Source organism: Danio rerio, chromosome 22 (assembly GCF_052040795.2).
Source record: "Danio rerio strain M-AB ecotype USA chromosome 22, GRCz13ab, whole genome shotgun sequence".
Classification (NCBI taxonomy): Eukaryota; Metazoa; Chordata; class Actinopteri; order Cypriniformes; family Danionidae; genus Danio; species Danio rerio.
This window is the reverse complement of record NC_141042.1, coordinates 12,545,570-12,569,859: the sequence shown is the minus strand read 5'-3', so window position 1 is coordinate 12,569,859 and position 24,290 is coordinate 12,545,570. Positions and strand designations below refer to the sequence as shown.

General features: G+C 34.8%; 1 protein-coding gene across 2 annotated transcripts in view; it reads right to left on the bottom strand.

Annotated features, from left to right (window-relative positions):
* mgat5 (alpha-1,6-mannosylglycoprotein 6-beta-N-acetylglucosaminyltransferase) overlaps positions 1–24,290 on the bottom strand; it is a 114,530-nt gene that overhangs the window by 59,977 nt on the left and 30,263 nt on the right. Inside the window, exon 3 of one of the 2 annotated variants that reach the window (XM_087303238.1) lies at positions 19,843–20,045. In XM_087303238.1, the coding sequence (XP_087159364.1) occupies positions 19,843–19,972 (130 nt within the window). In that variant the 5' untranslated portion in view covers positions 19,973–20,045. 2 annotated transcript variants of the gene reach the window in all.

The following is a 24,290-nucleotide window of genomic DNA, read 5'->3' as shown; positions in this document are numbered from 1 at the left end:
GATGGCGCTGTCGAACAATGGCCGTCCTTAACCTGAATAGAACAGAACCCATTACAAGCACATCCTGTAAATGAACAAACACCCTAAGGGAGCATCAAACAGTAAAGGATGTACGTGTCATTCCCAAATCCACATCGTTTAAGGTCATGCGCTAAAAGTTTAGACCTTTGTGTAAGTCAAACGACACAATAACAGTCTTGGGGGAGAAACAGCAAAAATACCTACATTAATGCCAACCGGAAAACTGTGGGATAGCTATAGAGAGAGGACAAAAATGAGCTGTGAAATTGACCTTTGTTGAGCATGATGTCATGTCATGACCGATTTAACTCGAATGAGTGGTGGGTTGTGTTTAACATACAAACACAATTTAAAGCTAAATTAGACTTTAATCAGGCCTTAATTGGACCTAATTAGACATGGACTCACAAACAAACCCTGGTCTGTTTCATACACACACTGGACACAGTTGTCTACCGAAGAGAGATTATTTTACAAGACAGTATCGAATAACAATAAGGCCCATGCAAAGCTTTCTGGGATGCAGTGACACAGTCAATACAGATAGGTCCAATCTTAGGGGTTTGCACTTAGGTGTTTTGACTGTTGTGTCCAGAGACTTTACATTTTAAATCGTGCACTTCTGAAAAAAGCCCACACTGCAGTATCTATAAAAGCAAACTTCTACCTAATAGTCAAGGTAGCATTGTGTCACAAAAGAATGGAAAGCAAGAGTTTAGTGTGAATTTAGAACTGGGCCATCCTAAATTTACATATTGTTTTATAACACTAGCAAACTAGCAATTTATTCTAAATTCAGCCCCAATTTGGATATTAATTCAGCCCCAATTTGAATATTAAACATAAGCAAAATTGAGAAAAAGTGAGAAAAAGTACCCTAATGCCTCGTTTCCAATAAGTGTAATTCAGTTAGCATGGTTCGTTTGGCATATGTGAATCCAGCAATAGTGCTCGGATCCGCGCCAAAACAATCGAGATCTCCTGAATAAGGTGGTCTCGGCTTGATTGAAACAAACTCTGGAGCAGATCGATTGTAGTGAGAAAGTGATACGATCAAACCCTGTCAAACCCTACCAAGATGATGCGCAGTAAGGGGTTTGCGTCTTTATTAATCTATGACAGTTTGTGTTCATTGAAAAGTAAAAATTATTAAAAAATCCATATGAAACAGTCCCTTAAAAGTCACATTGCGTCTTCACTTTCAGGCTTAGTCCCGCTTTGTTGCAAAGTCTGACCCAACCCCACGCTGGCACATCTTTTCCTGGGCCCGATTCGGAGTACTCACATTAATCAAACAAATAGGGGAACGGGTCGCATAGCATAATGTGAGTGCATCCTGAAGCCTTTAAGCTAATATTACCCAAAACCCCTTCACACCTACTCGAGTGTATTAGTTTGGAATGTTTTTCTGAATTCAATCCTGTTATAGAAACAAGTCAGGAGTTCAAGATCTCACTCAAAGGTTGCACAATTATGTAACTAACAAAGAACATAAAAGGATATGTGGTATTCAAATGCATCTGTACGCCACGGCAACACTCCATTTTTACATACTTCCTCAATATTTGCATACTGTCTACATACTACAGCCTTTAACACAGAAGAACCTGAAGTCTGTGCTTGATCAAACTTAAAGTGTGTTGAAATTAGCCTCGATGTTTGAAGTAATCTCAACTAAAACAAAGACACAGCAGATAAGGTAGCTCCTCCCCTTTTTAAAAACCAGCTAATAGCGAGTTATTTTGAGGGGCTAAGCTAAAACGCATCAAATGAAAAGCATGTCAGGCATGTCAGATACTAGAGAGCATATGATTGGTCAGAAAAGTTGTCGATAAACTGAAGTAGGATCTGACGTCAAGAAAATAGTTATTCCATTTAGGCGGAAGTGACAAATCTCAAGGTTTCAATGTTTACATCTTAGTAACGTGAATTTGGTCACGGTTTTGAATAAGATTATAGATATCCTCAAGAATAACATGCTGATATTAATGTCTAAAAGAGTTATTTAAATTTCATAGGGACTTTAAGACACTATATGATCATCATCATGTTTAAATATTCAATACAGAAGCTTCCTACCGATGACATTTCCATTGTTTGTTTAGGCAACCGCGAATGGCTCTCCATATATAGTGTTAGACCCATAAATAGTTCTCATCTTTCACGAACTTCATTAAACTTCCCTCTTACAGTCAAACACAAAAACAGCAATTAGCGAAGTGTGAGAAAAAAAAGGAGGATATTTCAGCCCTTTCTTCCGCTTTACGGTGCTATATAGAGTGGAAAAAAACAGCTGTTCTTGACACAGGCTGAACATGCACTCTTGTAAACACACAATCTCATAAACGCACACACAGATGGGCGTTTTCCATCACACACACACAGTCCCTGGGGCTAAATACTGCAAGACCCCGAACGCTAAACATAACAATCGTCAAGCAGACAATGAATATGTCTTTCAGCGAGAAATGGAGGAGAGAAAAAGCCCTTTCTTTTTGTGCTTCAGTGAGACTCATTTCGCTCAGAGCCGCATGTCTCACGCCAGAAAACACACACCGAGGGCACTTCCACTAGTATGGAGAAGCGTGAGAATACAGTGTGCGTGTAAAATGTCTGTTGTAGGCATTTTTGAGGCCTTTCAGTAGTTCTGCCGGCTTAAAAGGTTTTGCTGATGCTTTCCAATGGACATGACTCACACGAGTTTATTTTTATATATGAGGACAGATCAGAGATGATGATTATTTACATAAAGGTAAAAGCGTGTCAATGATAGATGAACATATAGCATATGTTAGCGTATATTAAGACACATTGTTATTATTATGATGGTTAAACTAACTACCACAACAATAAGTAAACAAATCATTACTATAATGCATCTAGATTATATTATGAAATTTAATATAAAATACAAGATTGAATTCCATCCATCCATCCATCCATCCATCCATCCATCCATCTATTTTGTGTCTATCCATTCATCCATATCATCTATCCATCTATTCATCCATCCATCCATCCATCCATATAAATCCATTTTTGTCTATTCATCCATCTATCCATCCGTCCATCTTTCATATCTATCTTTCAAACCATCCATCCATCCATAGTATCTAGCCATCTATTCATCCGTCCATATGTATAAATCCATTTTTGTCCATTCATCCATCCATCCATCCATCCATCCATCCATCCATCCATACATATAAATCCATGTCCATCCATCCATCCATCCTGTAAAAGTATCAATAAATGAACATTTTGTTATTCATGTTGGTTTTCCTTCATTCATTTATGCTTTTGAATTACAAGATCTTGATCTTTCATTTAACATCTTTTGATGTCAAAAAGTTTGAAAGAAAATTTACTGTTATTGACATTAGTAGAAGTAATATATTGTACGGCTGGGCGACTAATTGAAAAGTAATTGAAATCGGCTTTCAGAACCTATAATCGATCAAATTTTTACATTACGTTTACCATCAACATGTCGAGCATGGACAACTTAAACACGGAGACAACTGAGCAACAAAAGCAGCTTGTACCAAAGAAAAATGCAGATTTAAATGTACAAAAATTGTCAGCAAAAAACAAACAATTGTTCATTATTTTATACTTAAAATGTTCAATTAATCGAGATTTAGATTATAGGCCAAATCACCCAGCCTCAATCTAGTTTCTAAATTGGTTTTGTAAATAACAGTACTGCCAGTACTTTTTCTTGTTGATAAAAGTCACCTTGTTAAACTGTAGAGTCGAATTTTTCAACATCAGAAGTCAACAAAGCAGAGATAAAGGTCCCATAATGCAATTTGTATCCGTGAATAGACAAAAAAAATAAATAAAAAAAAAAACTAAAAAAAATAAAAAAAATCCCAAAAATCCCAAAATACTGACAGCTGATAATTCATGAAGTTTTTAATTTTTTAATAATTAATCATTTGTCACAGTATAAATATATCTACCCAGTCATAATAATTAGCATAGGCATTCATTTGCAATAATGCATCCATACATCTTCAAATTTTTAATTTTCAGTAAAATACTCTAACACAGCACTATAATTTGTATCAGCATTAATTATTCATTTTAAATACTTTCTTATACAATTTGAAATATAAAAAAAGGGAAAAAAACTAACAAATGTATTTTTGCATTATAGTAATAAGAATACGTTTTTGGTATTTTTTTAAGCTTTTGGGGCAGAAAAAAAAAAATGCAACAAATTGTATTCTTTGATATTTCCTACTAATGTTTTTACTTATTACTCTTTTTAAGGTTTTAACCTCTATAAAATAATAAAACAAAAAATAACATAAAAATTATTATAAAATAAAAAAATAATAATATTAAATAAATAAAAATTAATTATAAAATACAAAAAATACAATTTCCTATTAATGTTTTTCTTTAACCCCTACGAAATAACAAAATCAATTCACTTAAAGTAAATATTTATAAAATACATAAATAAAATATTAAATATTTACTACTGTAAATAAAAATATAAAATAAATACAAATAAATACAATTTTAAATAAATAAATAAATATAAAATACAAATAAAATATAAATAAATTAATACATTTTAAAAATCCAATAAACAATTATAAAATGAGAAACAATAAAATAAACATAGCCTAGCCTGAAATCATTTATTATGATTTATTATTATTATTTATATTCATGCAGCAATTTTATTTTTATTTATTTTTTTACCAGAAATGGCACAGGCTTCCCCCAAAACATAAGACGATGTACAAGAGGGATCTTTGTGAGAAAAAGAAAAGAAAAGGAAAATTATTTAGTAACTTTAAGTCATGAATAATTTCAGCATGACTGTATATTTATAAAATGGTTAGAGAATGGTTTTGTGCAGAACAGTCTAGAAAGAGCTCTCTGATGCGGTGCTGTGATCCGGAACGGCCATTCAAGCATCACATCCCAAAAATACATGAGCTGAAACAGATAAATGGGCCAAAATAACTCCAGGTCAGTGCTGTAGGTCTGATCTGCAGCCACAGAAATAGTTTGGGTAAAGCTATTTGCGATTTAAAAGCATCCTAAAAAAGAAATGAACCATCTTTATTAACAAAAGTTTACTTTTTACACTGGGATTTTAACTTTCCAATGTGAGCAGACCACTTCCAAATCACCGTCCCACAAGAGAACAGTCAAACACAATGGGCCTTTCAGTACCAGCACTGATAACGATCACATTTCGGACTACACAAGGGCCGAAGAGTCCAACAATGTGACAGACAGACAAGTAGTTACACACAAATGAAGCCAACAAACCGAGAGAAAATAAACAAATAAATGAATAAAAAAAAGAAGTGTGCTTTCTCTCATCAGCAACATACTGCTGCATGACACAGCACAAAAGACAAAACCCCATGGCGGAAACTCAAAACCAGTGCCTTTGAGACCACACACACACACACACACACACATAGGTCTATGACAAGTTTGTGTGCTCCATTTGCTCATCATCGCTATGGATTGCCAAAAGCGGATCCCAAATGGGGAACCAGAAATGAAATCAAGCTGTCAGTTTGTGTGTCTGATAGCAATGTGGTTTTTCTGCAACTCCGTTATATAAATAAACTAAATAAGTGACAATGGAGGACAAAATTGGTGTGATGCATGTCTGCGGTATGAGTTTGCAGTTGATAGATGTTATATAAAGCAAAATGATTGATTTTTATATCATGACAAAAATCACGAGATTATTAAATATGCATCATCTTCCAGAATTTATAAATTTTGGTCTATTTAGACTGTATTCTTTGACTTTTTGGAGAGTCTAGATGGTGACTCTTTTGTTGAACTGATGGACATTGGAAGTATCTAGATGAGACATGTGTTCTTGCTGAATTGTTTCATAAAATTATTATTATTATTAGAACCAGTGTCTGTGCCCAATGATTAGGTTGTCAAGGCCCTATCCTTTGAGAACCCCTCGTTCCATAATTCACCGTCCCCTTACAGATCCACTAGCAGGTGGTAGATAGGGTGATGAGCTCTGTCACTCTGGAGAAGCTCGGAGTAGAGCCACTGCTCATCCACATCGAGAGAAGTCAGCTGAGGTGGCTCTGGCATCTGTTTTGGATGCCTCTAGGATGCCTACCTAGGGAGGTGTTTCAGGCATGTCCCATCGGGAGGAGGCAAGGACATGTTGGAGGGACTATGTCTCTCAGCTAGTCTGGGAACACCTCGGGATCCCCCCAGACGAGTTGTAGAAAGTGTCTGGGCAGAGGGTAGTCTGGGGTTCTCTCCGGAGACTGCTGCCCCCGTGACCCCTCCCCGGAGGAGCGGAATAAAATTAATGAATATTATTTTTTTCAGTGTATTAAAGTTACTTTAAGTTCATATATTATTCTTGTTGAGTTATTTTTGGCTACAATGAAAATTTAAACCCTTCAAGTTGTATGACAATGGTTCAAATAAAAAAATAAAAGGATCATCTTCCATGAAGACACTTGTAAAAATATACCAATATACCATAATATACCAAATATACCATAATTATTGAGTTGTAATATGCATTGCTAAGTACCTAACTAGAAAACTTTAAAGGCAATTTTATCATGATTTCAATTATTTGTGTTTTAAATTGTTTTTAAATTGTATCTTTAAAATCAATTCTTTTCAGCTTTCAAATGACGTATAAACTTCAATTTAAAAACAAAGAACTGACCCTTATAAGTTGTGTTTGTATTCCAAGGGTCACATATTTGTTTATTTTGAAATATAAAAAAATGTTCCTGTCATTTGCAGAAGGATGTATCATTAATATATCAACATGGCATTATTCATTAGCAGTATCCATTTATAAGAACTTCATTTGGACAACATTAGCAGCTATTTTATCATTGTTTTGATTGATTTCAGATTTTAGATTTTCAAATAGTTGTCAAATATCATCCTTAAAAATCAACATTTATTCAGCTTTCAAATGATTTATAAATCTCAATTTAAAAACAAACAAAAAAGCTGGCCCCTATGAGTTGTGTTTGTATTCCAGGGCCACATATACGTTTATTTATATATATATATATATACAAAACATTTTATTGGTTATGTCATTAATGTATCAAGATGTCATTATTGAATAGTAACATGCAATTCTAAGAATTTAATTTGGACAACGTTAAAGGTAATTTTACTATAGTTTTTTTAAGTTCTCAAATTTTCTAATTGTTGCCAAAATATTCTTAAAATATTTATTCAGCTTACAAATAAAGTATATATATATCAATTAAAAAAAAAAAAGCTGACCCTTATGATTTGTGTTTGTGGGGTCATATCTTTTGAACATTTTGAAATATATCGAATTTTTCGTTGCCAAATATCATCCCTAAAAGTTATCATCATTGTTTTGATTAAAACACTTTTTAATTGTTGCCAATAACCTGAAAAATGTACATATATTTAGCTTTTAAATGATTTATAAATCTCAATTAAAAACAAAAAGCTGACCATTATGAGTTGTGTTTGTATTCCAGGGTCACATCTTTGTTTCTTTTGAAATGTATAAAAAAAAATCCTGTCATTTTCAGCATGTTATGTCATAAATAAATCAACATTTCATTATTAATTAGTAATATGCTTATCTAAAAACCTAGTTGGACACCTTTAACAACAGTTTTATCTTTGTTTTGATTTTTTTGAAATGCTTAGATTTTCAAATAGTTGCCAAATATCATCCTTTTTTAAAACACTCGATTTTCTAACTGTTCCCAAATATTTTTACATCATTATTTATTCATCTTTTATCATTATTTAGATTTTTTTGAAACGCTCTACTTTCTAACTGTTGCCAAATATTTTTTTTTTTTAAATCAATATTTATTCAGCAATCAAATCATGTATAAATCTCAACTAAAGCAAAAAAAAAAAAAAACCTGACCCTTATAAGTTTTATTTGCATTCCAGGGTGACATATTAGCTTATTTTGAAAACTATCCTTCATTTACTACTAAAACTAATCCTATCATTTTTGGCAGGTTATTTTACATTTAGCACAAAAACGTCCCTTTTTGAACATCCTGTGAGCTGGGTTAGAACTATTGTACTCAACTAGTTGTGGTTAGTAGCATTGGTTCTGCCTGTTCCCTAAAGAGGGAAGCCACATCCGCCCTGGACGTATAAATGTGAATACAGGGACACTCCACACCCAACAGCGGAGCTTCTCTGAAAACCAGACAATAAACATGCAGAACTACGTGTGAAACTGCATTTGGAGTTCATTGATAAGAGAATGAGATCAAAGCAAATCTTTTTTTGCATTTCATCCAAGAATCTGTGGTCAAGATCAAGCTGAAATCTGAAATAATGTCCATAAAAGAATTTTTGCACAAATGACCACTTTTAGGTTCTTTTTTTCTGTTGTTGTCGTCAATGGTAGCATTGAGATTTTTGAGCGCCTGCAGCATAGTGAGGCGCTAAGTAAGCATTTTATGGTCAACACATTTTTTCAGAAGTTGCGAGTTGAAAAACCAAGGTGCCCATCAGTGTCACTTTTGAACTAGCTGTCAAAGCACAGTGGAGGAGGGGTGGGATTATACCACGCAACTGTCAACACCACCACAACAACCTGTGAGGGCAACCGACTGAACAAAAAATGCTGCTGTGCAAAAAATTTTTTTACAACTGAGCAATTTTTGAACAGCACTTGCTGGTCCGTGATGATTTCGTGCATCTACAGGTCTGTGTGGTAAATGCTGGTTATACTTGAGCACGAAACTCGCCTTCAAGTAAAGGCTAATTTATACTTTTGCATCAAGCGTACACATGCATCGGCACAGCCTTCGCGTGGTCGCATTGCCCTCGTTGTGGCCGTTGCGCACCTCTCAAAAAATGGCCTTTATTGCCCAACTGAGTCTGGTTTCGCTCAAGTTTTTTTTTTTCACTTTCGCCAATTGGTGAAGTTTTTTTTCCCTCTCCACTGTCGCCACTAGCTTGCATGGTTTGGGATCTGTAGAGCTGCGCATCGATGGATTTGCTCTCCAGTGTCTAGACCCTCAGTAGTGATTATTAAACCACACTGAACTGAGCTGAACTGAACTTAAACATTAAAAAATCTGAACTGCACTGTTCCAATTTACTATGACCTATTATGTGAAGCTGCTTTGACACAATCTACATTGTAAAAGTGCTATACAAATAAAGTTGAATTGAATTACAACCAGTTGCAACTACTGATTACAATGACGCATAGCACAAGCTGTGATTGATCGGCTTGGTATCGCTGACGTGTGGGCGGGACCGAAAGCCACGCAAGCCCAATAGAGTAAGTGTTTACAAGTATCGAGTCATGTGAAGAAGCTCCAGATGGAAAGATTTGTTTTGGGTTTACCTTATGAATAATGTTATTGCACGTTCGCCAATACCCGCCTCAAAATGAGAGTTTGAGCCACTTGTACACTAAGGTAGTGTTCAGAAAAAACAAAACACCAATGAAGAAACTCGACACAGAGGAACAAAAAACCTACTGCCAGCCAGCATTTCGGAAGTGTTATTGCAGAGCAACACAAACAGCGTGCAGAAGTATAAATGCACGCAAGGCTGGCGCCATGGGTCAAACTGATCACTTGAAGCAGAAGTATTCAGAACAATCAGAACCCATCAAATTTAAACAACTAAAGCGGCAGGAATCAAAACTGCATATATTGTTCAGAGTTTTATTCTTGATGTAAGTGGGCCTTAACTATAACTTTAGCCCTACGTCTCTTCTTGCTGGCTAGGATGAACGTCTTCTTTGTGCTATTGTTCTTAGTCTGCGAGTGTTTAGCTTATTAATTACATGTCGGCCTTGCGTCCACCAGTGGCATCTACGAGCACAATGAAGCAAGCCTTTCTTGTTTGCTAACAGTGGGTATCTCTGTCCGTGTCTCTCGCTCTCCTTCTCTCTCCGAGGAGTCTAGGCTCTAGTCAAGAGCCAAAAGCGCAGAGCGTGCCAGCGGCGTCATTTCAGCAGCGTCCAGAGAGACGGTAACAGACACCGCTGGCACAAACAAACACACACACATAGACACGCAAGCCACACGAACACCTGGTCTCTCTTCGCTGCTGGCACGCGGAGCCCGATAACCTTTGAGAAAGAGAGAAAGTCTGGGTGAAGCTCGCTGTGTCGGGATGAGATAACATCGGCATGCTACGGTTCAGTGGTTTTAACAGGGTGAATCCGCAGATGCAGACGGGAGATAATGCCAATCAGGCCTGATTTTATCTTCGGAGTGAAAATCATTTACAGCGGAACAAGTTTCTAGCTCATTAAAGGTGTTAATTGTGTAATTTCTGAGTTTATCTAGAATGTTTTTCCCCCGAAACTATTATCCCTAAAATTCCCACCATCTTTGAGATATTTAAGCATCCAACAGAAGTCACTGATGGAGATGGTCTTGGAATACAATGAATCTCAAACAAACAGGACAATTTGTAGTACAACTTGTTTATATTGCATGGAAAGCAATCAACACTTAGCTTGTTTGCAGACGGTTATGCAAATTAAAGTCTGTGAAAATCAAATTTTTTCGAATATTCCTTCGAAGTTAATGCACTGAAAAATATGTCTGTTTTGGTAATCTTCAAAGTCTGAAAATGTACTTCATTATTAGGAGTGGTAGTCCTGCTGTTGATGTCAACTTGATGACTACCATAGCATTGCATAGCAATATTCTACACCACAACCTTTTACCGTTAGTTTGCTATGAAGGAATGATACACAAAAACAGCCCTGCCCCCTATTTAATATTTAATTTCAGTTGGAAGAACATCAACATACTGAAATAAGACTCAGCAACCTCCGTCTCACGCAGCCCTTAAATTGCTATGAGTACCTATAGGCAATGGAAGCCAGTTAATAGGAGTTGTGTGAAAAGAAACACTGTGCTCCTGGCCTCAGGAGGCGCACTAATGCTTGGCATTTGTAGCTACAATCTATTGTAATTCATACCAGAAAAGCTGGTTTGAATCCCTGTTAAAGTGAGTTGAGTAGGTCTAGAGGGGTTATATTGGTGCCGTGACCCGGATAGTACTGTGCTTTAGGAGAGGGACAGTGTAATAAAGGATAAGTAGACATCACTTTGTAAGAAAACCTCAATCCCTGGTTTCCTCGTTAGCACATCCACCTTCTATGCTGGACGCTTCAGTTTAAATTACTCTTTGTGAGTGGATCTGTAGCAGTCATACTGGTGCCCTGACCCGTATAGACATTTTGTGATTAAACATCCCTCTCTGGTGTCCTTATTAGGGTGTCAACAATGATTGCCAGAAAATGTAATTTAAATTTCACTCCTAAGTATATGTGTATAAGTTAAATTGGTGCCGTGACCCGGATGGTACTGTGGTTTAGGGGGGTGGAAAGTCTAATGAAGAAGTAGTCGTCACTTTGTAAGAAAACCTCACTCTCTGGTTTCCTTGTTAGTGCACCCACCTCCTACGCCAGAAGCTTCAGTTTAAATTACTCTTGGTGAGTGGATCCGTAGCAGTTATACTGGTGCCCTGACCTGGATAGTAGAGTGGTTTAGAGAGATAAGTGTAGCAAATGCCAAGCAATAGAGTAGTAGACATTTCAAGATTAAACATCACTCCCTGGTGTCTTTATTAGGGTGTCAACATTGGTTGCCAGAAATTGTAGTTTAAATTTCACTTCAGAGTAGATCTGTATTAGTTAAATTGGTGCCGTGACCCGGATAGTAGTGTGGTTTAGTGGGGCTGAGTGTAACAAAGGACAATTAAATGTTCACTTTGGACGTAAACTTCACTCCTTGGTATAATTGTTAGTGCCTCAAACTACCTAGCTGGAAACAAGAGTTTACATTCCACTAAGAACAGGGCGATTGATCAGTAGGAGTTACAATGGTGCAGTGACCCGGATTTGGGAAGTAGGTGTACTTTTTCTTTTCTTATTCATTTCTTTAATCTTTACTTAATGCCAACATATTATTTCTGAGTTTATATTCTTCTTTTTGTCAGGTCTAAAATACATCATTCTACAATTAAAACAACCATAATTTCTACAAGTTTGCAAGCAAGTTATATTATTTGTTGAAGTTAATGTAATGCTAATCCCACTCAGATGAAACCTAAAACATTTTCAAAATTTATACAGAAATTATAAATCAAGAAAAGTAGTTGGCTGACTAAAAAATATGCTCTCAATGCTAGCTACAACCTTTAGTTTGACATGATCAGCGTTTCAAACATGATCAGACATGTTTGTTTCAGGGGGGAAAAACAACAGCTAAGTGAACTGACTGCCAGAACTATGAGGTCAATACAAAAAGAATACCCCTAAAACAAGCCTCTCAGATCTTCTAATGAACATCTTGTGGCCAATCTGAAGCCAAATTGAACATGAAGAAACCAAGTTCACAACAAAGACGTGTATGTGGACTTGTGAGAAACACATTTAAGCTCAACAGCGGGTGACCAACGAACAAACAGCCCTTACATTTCTTTAAAAAAATGTTTTCTCACTCATTAAAAGAACCCATTGAGAAGAACTCGGCAAGATGGAGCAGGAGGAGTATGTACGCAAAAGTTCACACGTACACTCGCCGTTTTACAGTTCCAACATGAAGACCACAATAAGGCTTTGTGCGGGTCTCTTAGACGGTATTTCTTAGATTTGTCATCATGTTGATGGACTATAAAGAGTCGTTTGATAGCTTTGAGAAGTAGGACTTTTCTTTCCTTTCATCGCTAGCGGCCAGGCCCTCTCTGTCATTCGTCAGGGAATAATAGGGCTATGGAGAGCTCGGGTCTGCATGTAAAGATTCAAGCTGCTGTCATCCTGAACTATGACTTGCATCTGAAAATGTTGGTTTGAGTTCTCAAAAAATATCTACAGCAGAATGTTGTAAAAAGAATCATAACAGAGGCTGCCTTTTAAGAAAGCCGAGACCAAAAACAGCACTTGACTAAAACACTGGAAAACATTTTTATATATAAAAAAAAAAAACATTTGTAGGTGGTTTCAGTGGTTGCAAATGGTTTTAACATGTTTTTAAGTGGCTTCTAGAGTGTTCCATTTTAATTTAGCATTTGCTGCAACCTTCTTGGTCATCTTAGAGTGGTTGCAAACTGGTCAAAAAAGGTCAATCCTGAGGTGTGCATATTATTGTAATAATTCAACTAACCGGAGTCAATTAGTATGATTATACCATGCTTGTCACACAAAGACATTGATTTAACTGTGAACTAATTTCATATGAATCTCAACCAAAGCCTTTATTTTGATTTGACTGACGTGGTTTTAGACTGTTGTGGGCTGTGAAATGACTGCAATTATTCAGGGTAGTGATATGGAACTTGAATACGGTCCAAAAACTGGCTGGAACTACTTACGGACATGCAGATGGTCCAGGTGAGGGGCAGTTTCATATTTACTCTGTTAGTAACACTAAGTGACCCATCGCCAGCAGTTTGATTGATAGAGGTCAATTTTCTTCTAATTTTTGGCAAACCACAATTTTTTCATTACTGCCATCTGCTGGTGACTCAGATAAGAAATATTTCCGTTTTCAAGTGTCCCACATCTAAGCTAGAAGCACTGTTGAGTGTTCCGCTCCATGATTAAGGTCAAATTCCACATACGTTCTCGGCAAACGTGTTGCACATTTTGGGTCAGCAAAAATGTTTATTCCATTCTCATGTTTGCATTGACTTTGTGTGTAACTTAGCTGCGCAAATACTTAATTCTGCATTTAGTGTAAATCTGGCATCAGCCAATTAAAATCAAGTATTAGACACACCCTCTCCTCTCCATATGTACCAGACACTTCCTTAGCAACTCTCCTTAGCAACTCTCCTTTGCAAAACATTGGGCAATTCTTAGGGGGCCGATCACACCGAATGCAATTTTCTGTTATAAAAAAGCAAGGTGTACTACACTGCTTTTTTTGTTGACCAGTAAAAATGGGGGATGATGCGGTGGCTCAACGGTCATCACTGTGTCGTCACAGTAAGAAGGTCACTGGTTCGAGTCCTGGCTGGGTTAGTTAGCATTTCTGTTTGGAGTTTGCTCTCCCTGTGGGTTCGGGTGCTCTGGTTTCCCCTACAGTCCAAAGACATGCAGTAAAAGCGAATTGAATAAAATATATTGGCCGTGGTGTGTAAGTGTGAATGTGGGAGTGTATGGGTGTTTCCCAGTACTGGGTTGCAGCTGGAAGGGAATCCACTGCATAAAACATATGCAAGATAAGTTGACTGTTCAGTTCGCTCTAGTGACCCCTGAAGAAAAAAGAGACTAAGCCGAATGAATGATTGGAAGAAAAAAAAAGTGTGCTGCACTTATGTTGCTAGGCAACAACTGAATCAGCTGTATATTGTGGGTGAGTGTTGCTGTTGATATTGTTACAATTTTTATATTCAATAATATTGTGATATTCGTACATCTCAGCAAAACTCAAAACAACAACCCCTAATCTCTGTAGTCATCTTGACAACACTACTATCACCTCAATGGGAACTCCGCCTTCACTTTCATTTGACTGACGAATGGATAAAGACGCAACTGACGTAATGTGCTTTTTCCGCTCAGAAATAACTTTTTTTTTTTTTTTCCCAAAAAACCCAAAGCGCAGGGCACATAAGCGTTGCGCAAAATGCAAAAAGAAATACGTTACGCAATTACGTATTACATTTACTCACGTGATTTCGCTGTGGCAGGTCCTAGGTTTTGAAAGGATTTGTCGCTGCCCATAAAACATTAGTTTTTTTTTTGTTACCATTTGACACCTGATCCTAATAACTAATTAAATAATTTAAATTTATATGCCTTATTAGGTAGTTTAGCTATATTTTATCTTCTATTTTATACACAATTATGCTTATTTTGTTGTATATTCCTGTACAGCACTTTGGCTCACTTCTGTGTTTTTAAAGTGCTCTATAAACAAACTTTAACTTGACTTGATCAGTAAGGCTGCTTCTGAAACCGCATACTTTCATACTATTTAGTACTGTAAAATCAGTATGCAAGCCGAGTAGTATGTCAGAATTCATAGAATTCGAAAATTAGTATGCAAGAAGTACCCGGATGACTTACTACTTCCGGCGAGATTCTAGAGTGGGTATTCCATGCACGCTGCGCTATGCCATAATGTCCCGCAAGAGTTCATGAATGGAAGTGAAGTGACGCAACTGACGCAGGTAGGGCACATGACCATAACAAAATGGCGGATGTAGTACATCCGAATTTCATTCATACTCTTCACCTTCATACTGTATAGAACATTCTTTTCTAACAGCCGAGTAGTACGGTTAAATTCAAATACCTACTGAGTAGTAGGCGGTTTCGGATGCAGCCTAAATCATTCAAAAAGGGTGCCTCAGAACAAAGTGCGTTCAGTGTGATCAGCCCCTTAGTGTGCCTCACGCAAGTGAGTGGGCTTGACAAACCACCAGTAGGACACACTCTCTTTCTATATTCTAGGAGGGAGGAGGAATAAAACCTTTTTTTTATTAAACTAACTTAGGCTTGTCATAGCATTCATATACTGCTACTCTCTGATGATTTGAAGCTCTTCTATCCTCACTTATAAGTCGCTTTGAATAAATGCATCTTCTAAATAAGTGTAAAGTATTCAACAGCCATGCAGTATAAACGTGTAACATTGCTGCAGAAAGTATTGATTATCTGAGGAAGGACATTTGATTCAATTTTCAATGTTTGAACTGTGAGAAGAAATGGTTTAAAAAACAATTCACTCATTGTTTACAATGTAATGAAAGTTACTTCTACAATTCACGCAAAGCACCATGGGGTGTAGAAGAAAGGTGGATATCTATGATTTCCATTTTCATCGTCTGCCAGCAATAGTTACATGCTATCTGGTAAAACACTTATGCTCGACTTATCAGGCGTTGCTTCAAATGGTGAAAAGAGCTAAATTATTTATGCAGTGTTCAGTCCACGCTAAATCAAGTTAGCATCGACAGTCAAATAGCCTAATACTATAATAACACACGTATCCTTCACTTACTGTAACTGAACCTGCCTTAATGCGTCTCATAAAGCAATTTAGCTCAGTTTGAGATAAAAACAAAGGTCGTCACCAGAACTGTCATCACAGCGGGTCTGTCAAAAAAGCAGTCAGAGAGCGAGAGAGTTAGCGATACGCGGCCGCATGACTCAATGGGGGTTTGGCCTATATTAAGCACAGTGAGTCAGAGACGGTGATCACATCCGCACACACATCAAGTCAAGCGACAGAAATCACACGCATACAAAGCTTTACAGAAAAGCACTGAGGAGGCTCCATGTTACAGTAAAGGCATGGTGACACCATAGTATTTTGATGAGCATTGTGTTAAATGATTACCACATCCATTTCCAATGTAGATTTCACCAAAAAATGGTATTATAATCATGGTTGATGTCCAAAACAATGGTATTTCAATTGTACATGCACAAAAACATGGCATTACTGTAAAAAACAAAAAAAAATTACAACTGTACTGTATATATGCTAAAGCCAAGAATTATTAAGGTTAATCTATTAAATTATACATGCAGATTTAAACAAAACAATGAAAGTTATGAAGCACATGTTCAAAATGAAACGCTTATATAAACATGTATATACAAATACCATGGTATTGTTCTGAAAAAAAGGGTAAAACCATATTATAAAATCACACATGTATAAGAAAACATGGTGTTAACGGTATTAACATATCCAAACTATGTTATTAAGACTGTACACAAACCAGAAAACATGGTATTACTGTGGTAAATGACATTATCATGGTATTACAGTAGTACATCCATCAAAACATAAAATTACCATTGCACACACTCTAAACCACATAGTATTGTGATAGTAAATGCGCAAAAACATTCAATCGATATGGCTAAAAACAAAAAAAGTAATCTTACTATTGTAATATAATGGTTTTGGGCATAAAAACACAATACCCAGGTATATAGTCAAAATTCATGGTAAAATAACTACGCATACACAAAAAAAAAAAACATGATGTTAGTGTGGTAATTGCCTAAAAACAGTTACTTAGCATATTCAAAAACCTTGTAATGTCTATGGTAATCTATCATCCATTGTGTTATAACTGTACATGTACAAAAACATGGTATTACTGTAAAACAAAACACTATTACAACTGTACTGTAAACATGCTAAAGGCAAGGATTACTGTGGTTAATCTAGTAAATTATACATGTAGATTTAAAAACAAAACAATGAAAATAAAGAACCAAATGTTCAGAAACGCTTATATCAACATTTGTATACAAATACCATGGTACTATTCTGAAAAATGGGCAAAACCCATGATATTATAATAACACATGTATAAGAAAACAAGGTATTAACATGGAATAACACGGTTTTAAGGGTATTAACCTTTCCAAATTATGTTATTAAGACTTTACACCTATCAGAAAACATGGTATTACTGTGGTTAATACCTAATGCCATGACATTATCATGGAATTACAGTAGTATATTCATCTAAACATAAAATTACAATTGGACGCACTCTAAACAACTCGGTATTATGGTGGTAAATGTGCAAGAACATACAATTAGCATTGACGTTAACAAAAACGTAAATGTACTATTGTAATAAAATGGTTTTGGGCATAAAAACATAACATTACACTGGGATATAGTCATTTCATGATGAAATAACTACGCATACACAAAAAAAACATGATATTAGTGTGGTAATAGCCTAAAAACATAGCTATTTTCAAAAAACCTTGTAATGTATGTCTGTGGTAATCTATTCTCTAAAAGCATTGTGTTATAACTGCAAATGTACAAAAACATGATTTCACTGTGGTAAATGTATTTAAATATATGGTTTTGTACATGTAAATGCTAAATATACATTTACTCTACTTTGTTATTTTCCATGGCACCTCACAAACACTACAGTTTAACCATGGCAAACATCCAAACAACCATAGCATGACATTGACTTCAGTCATCTGGTCAACAAGACAGATGGCTTTGTGCCTAGAGACGACACACTCACACACACAAACACACACGTGCAGCTCACAATCAAACGACAATGCTGCAAAGTCATACTCTGACAAATTCAAGCTACATTAACTCAGTTTCATCACCACAATCTGAAATGATGCTAAATTAGCATACAAGCAAAAGCTGAAGTAGTAAAAATCAACTAGCGGAACTAAATCCACCACAGTTCCATCTAGAGCTGAACACGATAGCACAGAAAAATTTGATTAGTGTTCCACTGTTTGTGTATAAAATGGACAACAACTGAGCTACTACTACAAAGCAAATCACAAGTATTGTTGCTGTTGATGGCAAAACTACAACAGTAAACATGGTATTACCTCAAAACATTGTATTAGCATTGTTTATATTCACAAATCATGGTGTTACTGAGGCAAATGTCTTAAAATGTGATACTATCATTGTAAATATCCCCAAAAAATAACAGAAGCCACTGCAAAGCTACCACTCAAACCATGAATCTCAAATTCAATGCCAAAACTACAACAGTAAACATGGTATTACTATGGTAAAGGTCTCAAAACATGGCATTAGCATCGTTTACATTCACAAATCATAGGGTTACTGTGGCAAGTCTTAAAATGTGATATTATCATTGTAAATATCCCCTAAAAAAAATAGAAGCCACTACAAAGCTACCACCCAAACCATAGCTCTCAAATTCAATCGCAAAACTACAACAGAAAACATGGTATTACCGTGTTATCGTACACATCGTATTAGCATTGTCTATATTCACAAATCATGATGTTACATGATGTCATTTGCATATGTGATATTATCATTGTAAATATCCCAAACAATAATAGTGTTACTGGGATAAATACCTCAAAGTATTAGCATTAGCATTGTATTAGCAGAATTAGATCCAAAAAACACAGTATTTCTTTGGTATAAGTACTGATGCCAATTCAACGCAGTGGTTTTGGACGTAAAAATATGGTATCAATGTTTTAAAAATTCAAAGACTTGTTACAAAAAAACATGGCACACGTAGCATTCAACCTTTTTAAATTCAATGGCAACACTACAAAAGTAAACATGGCATAGCATCTCAAAACATAGTATTAGCCTTGAATATAAATCACAAATCACAGCGATACTGTGATAAACACCTCAAAATTATAGCTTTAGCATTTTCTTAGATGTGTTAGCATTGCTTAACTCCAAAAGCCATTGTATTTCTTTGTGTTATAATAGTATATGTACTTTTACCAATGGTTCAGAAACACAGTGGTTCTACTTGGCTAAATTAAGTATGGTATACTTATATTACTGGCATATATTAACTATAAATGCAATAAAAAAAATTACATTACTCAGGCAAACTTCTCAAACCATGGTATTACCATTGTAAATATCCAAAAGTCATAGTATTTCTGTGGTAAATACCTCACAGCATTAGTATTAGCATTGTATTACTATTACAACAATGGTTTTGGACAAGAAAATGAGGTATAATTGTGGTAAAATTTTAAAGATGTGGCATTATAAATACAAAACACTACAAAGCTACCACCCCATACTACAGCCCTCAATGGCGACAAACAGTCATTAATCATCTTGAAGCTGAAGGAAAAATCAATGGGACCCAATAAAGAGTGCAGAAACTGTGAAAGAAAACCATGTTTGTGTGTGTGTGATGCATAAAAGAGTGTGTGTCGTGACGTGTAAAGAGTGTTGTGTTTAAACGGCAGGCGGTCAAGGAGAAACAGACGTGCTGAAGTGCTCGCTAGCAAGATTGGCAGGGAACGTTTGAGCACAGAGAGTGAATTATGAACAGAAACAGCATCTGTACCTGCCACGTTGACTTTCTCAGGGTTGACTGGGTTTGGTCCGGGAGTCCCGGTGCCGTTGGTCAGGTTGGTGCTGGTGCCATTGTACATGATATTGTCCACTTTAGACTCCAGCTTGGACAATCTCTGCATTATGTTGTCCAGAAGAACAGCTAGAGTCTTCTTCAGATCTGCATAACAGAATATGATGTACAGACTTGATTAGCTGAAAGAATTATATAATGAAAATGGTATAGTGCACAGAACGAATGAGTATATATATAAAAACCAATCTACATTAAACACATACATATATACACACATACATACACACATACACACATACATACATACATACATACATACATACATACATACTTTTGATTATACAACCATTCAGAATGAAAAAATGTAATATGGTCCATCTAAAATAAAAACTTTCCTGCAAAACAAATGGATTAAGAGCCATCCATAAACTCAAAAACCCCTGTTCATCTTGATAATAAACTGTAAAAGATGATTACGGCTGAATGCAGAGAAAACAGGGACAAAAAGAAGGCTGTGCAATGAAACACAAACAGGATTATGAATCAGAATCACAAGACTCCTTCAGCAGAATTTGATTATTGATTCATTGTTTAAAAGAATCAAACCGTAGGAAGAGTGGGCAGTTTTTTTTTTTTTTATCATGTTCTGTTTCTCCTTTAAGGGAGTTTTGGGGAACGTCATTTTATGGTTGAAGAACAAACTTGCTGTTAAACTGGTTTCCAGAAGCACACTTTAAAAGGCCTGGAAATATTTGTTTATGTTATCTCTTAAAACAAAAATAGAACAACCAGCAGATTAAATAATAAATAAATAATAATAATAAAAAAAAAAATATATATATATATATATATATATATATATATATATATATATATATATATATATATAAATACAATAAATAACAAAAAACAAATAAATACATAAATAATAGTAAAATAAAAAATAAATTAAATTAATAACAAAAATATATAAATAAATAAATAAATAAATAATAAAAATAATAACAATAATAACAACAAAAATAAAAAATGAAAAATAAATAAATTATTAAAAAATATAAAATATTTTTTTTTATAAAATAAAAAATAAAAATTAATTAATGTAAAAATCAATAAAAAAATAAAAAAAAAAACAAATAAATATATATTAATATATAATTTGATTTTGAATTACATGCGTACATACATACACACTTTTAATTTGAAATCTGACCTAATTTTTCCAATTCCCATCCTGCTAAATGTTCTTTCTCATGCAAAAATGTGAGAGTCAAACTTTGCTGCGAGTGTGTATAACTCCACTTATTCTCTCTGGCTCAAAATATAGTCCAAATCCGGTTGGATTTTCTCTGACAGATGGAGACATGAGGGTATAATCCATATTTCTATGTCAGCGAGAGCGCAGGACGTCATGACATTATGATCACACTTCCCTGGACTAAATCTCTCCATGAGAAGTTAAAGCCTTCAGGACGAGCTGATATCGCACAACTAGCATGCGAGATTAACGCTTTAACAAATGAATACGAATTTTGGCTTTTTTTTTTGTCAGATCGACGAGCTAGAAGACAAACAAGATTTGTAGAAAAAAAATGCAATCAGAACATGAACTCGTTTTGAGAGAAAACATAAATAACACATAAAAGGATTCATCCTTTTAACTGAAAAGTGATTTTCACCACAGTTTGTGTTGTAATTCAATGCTAATAATAATAATAATAATAATAATAATAATAATAACAAAATTAGTTGCTTTTCATTTTTATTTCAATTATTTTATTTTCATAGCTTAATTTGAGATATTTTGTCATCCTTTTGTCTCTTTTTATATCTAATTTAAAGTTTTATTTAATAATGAATTAACACTTACACCGTTCTAATGTTGCTAGCGTAAATTAGCATGCTGTGAGCATGTTTTTAACACTATGAATTGGCATTAGCTGTTAGCATTTTTACCACTGTTTTAATATCCACTACTGTTTTAATGATAATAACAACATTTGGTGATATTATATATTTCAATTAAGTTTATTTTCATAACTTTAATTATTTTGTCATTCTTTAGTCTCATTTTATGTCTATTGTTTTTAATTTTAGTTTGTTTAATGCATCAATTAAAATTTAGTGAAACATTAACATATCGCTAACATGAATTGACATGTTAGCATATTCCTTCCATGTATCAACACACCTAATGTTTTAACTAGCATTAATTAGTATGTTACTAGCATGTTTTAACACAATGCTAGCATGAATTAGCATGTTCGAACAAGGTTGATGTGAATTTGCATTAGCTGCTAGCATTTTTACACTTGGCTAACATGTTTTGACTATTTAAGAAGAAAAGGTCTGCAAGAAACAAAAACAGTTTTACAAATAAATATGAGATTTATATACATATCGAATAAAAATGTGATTTTATTTTTGTTATTTAATATTTAGAGCTTTAAGTTGAAGTTTTGTTGGACTAACAAAAAAATAAAAAAGGGATCATGGCATTAACTTGTCTTGAAGAAAAACCTAAACAATAAAACCAATATCTCTTTGAACAAAAACTGCTATGTCATCACAATAATTATTAGATACAACAACAACAACAACATTAGATGTTATTGTAGTTTTTATCTTTAATTCTTAATATAATGTAATTTTTTTATTTTGTCGTGCATTTAATATTTTTTATGTCTTTATAGTTTTATTTTAGTTACTTAATACATAAACAAAAAATAATAAGTTTACAATATTGCTAGAATGAATTAGGACATACATTGTTTAATGTTGCTAGCATAATATAGCATGTTGCGAGCATGTTTTAACATGAAGTTAATGTGAATTAGCATTAGCAGTTAGCATTTTGACCCTTGGCTAACATGTTTTGACTTACAAAAACCCCAAAAAATGCAAGAAAATCAGAATGACACAAAATGTCAAATAGAAGAAAAAAAAAGTCACAATTACCTGTCGTGGCTTATTATTTTTAGGTGTCAAGAACAAGAATCTGTGTACTTCAACATTAAACGCAAAGAAAACAAATAATATGGCATATATGATTCTTTTTTTAGCACCATCATTATGCTTGTCACACAGAATCTACACATATTACTAGAATGAATTGGCATGTACTCTGTTTGTAATGCTGGCAGCGTAAAATAGCATGTTGTAAGCATGTTTTAACAGAAAGTTAACGTCAATTAGCATTAGTAGTTAGCATTTTTACCCGTGGCTAACATGTTTTGACTTACAAAATCCATGAAACTGCAAGAAAATCAGAAATGTCAATAAAAGTCACAATTAGCTGTCTTGACTTAGTATTTTTAGGTTTCCAGAAGAAGAATCAACAGTGTACTTTTACATTAAACGCAAAAGTAAACAAATAATAATATTGCATATAAGATCCTTTTTTCAGCACCATCATTATGCTTTTGTCACACAAAATCTACACATATAGCTAGAATGTATTAGCATGTACACTTTTTTAATGTTGCTAGCATAAAATAGCATGTTGCGAGCAGGTTTGTTATAATATGGTGCTAATGTAAATTAGCATTAGAAGTTAGCATTTTCATTCTTGGTTAACATGTTGTGTCTTACAAAAACCCAATAAATTGCAAGAATATCAGAATCGTCAAATTAAAAAAAAAAGTCACTAAGCTTTCGTGGATTATTATTTTAAGGTGTCAAGAATAAGAATCAACCGACGCAATCTCACAGCAATTTGTAACTTTTTGATTTAGTGGCTAATTGTATGAATTCAAACAATCTAATTCATACAATTTGGTACGATTTGCTCGTCACCCAATGACGGTTGGGGTTAGGGGTGGAGTTGGGTGCCACGCCTCCTTTTTAAAATCGTACATTTTCGGCCGACTGAACTCGCGAATTCGAACGCATTAGCCACTAAACTGACAAAACGTAAAATACTTAAGTTTCCTCGTGAGATCAGGCTGGAATCAACAGTGTACTTTAACATTAAACGAAAAATAAAAACAAATAATAAAGCAAACAAAATCTTTTTTTCAACACCATCATTATACTTTTGTCACAAAAAAAAATCTAGATATTGCTAGAATGAATTAGCATGTACACTGTTTTCATGTTACTCGCATGTTTTAATATAGTGCTAACGTGAATTAGCATTAGCAGTTAGCATTTTTACCCTTGCCTAACATGTTTTGACTTCTAAAAAGGTTATCAACATCATTATGCTTAGTAACACGAAAGAAATCCACACATGGTTTCCACCGTAAAAGTAAGACAACCTTTAGACGTCTTTAACCCAGATCTGGAATACTACAGAGCCACAGGGCTGTATCTGCGTTTTTACTCTTCATATTACCACAGTGAGTCACATCTGACCTTACACCCACCATTTCCATCTCTTTCTCCAGCTCCACTTCTCACTTTCACGCTAATGCAAATTGATC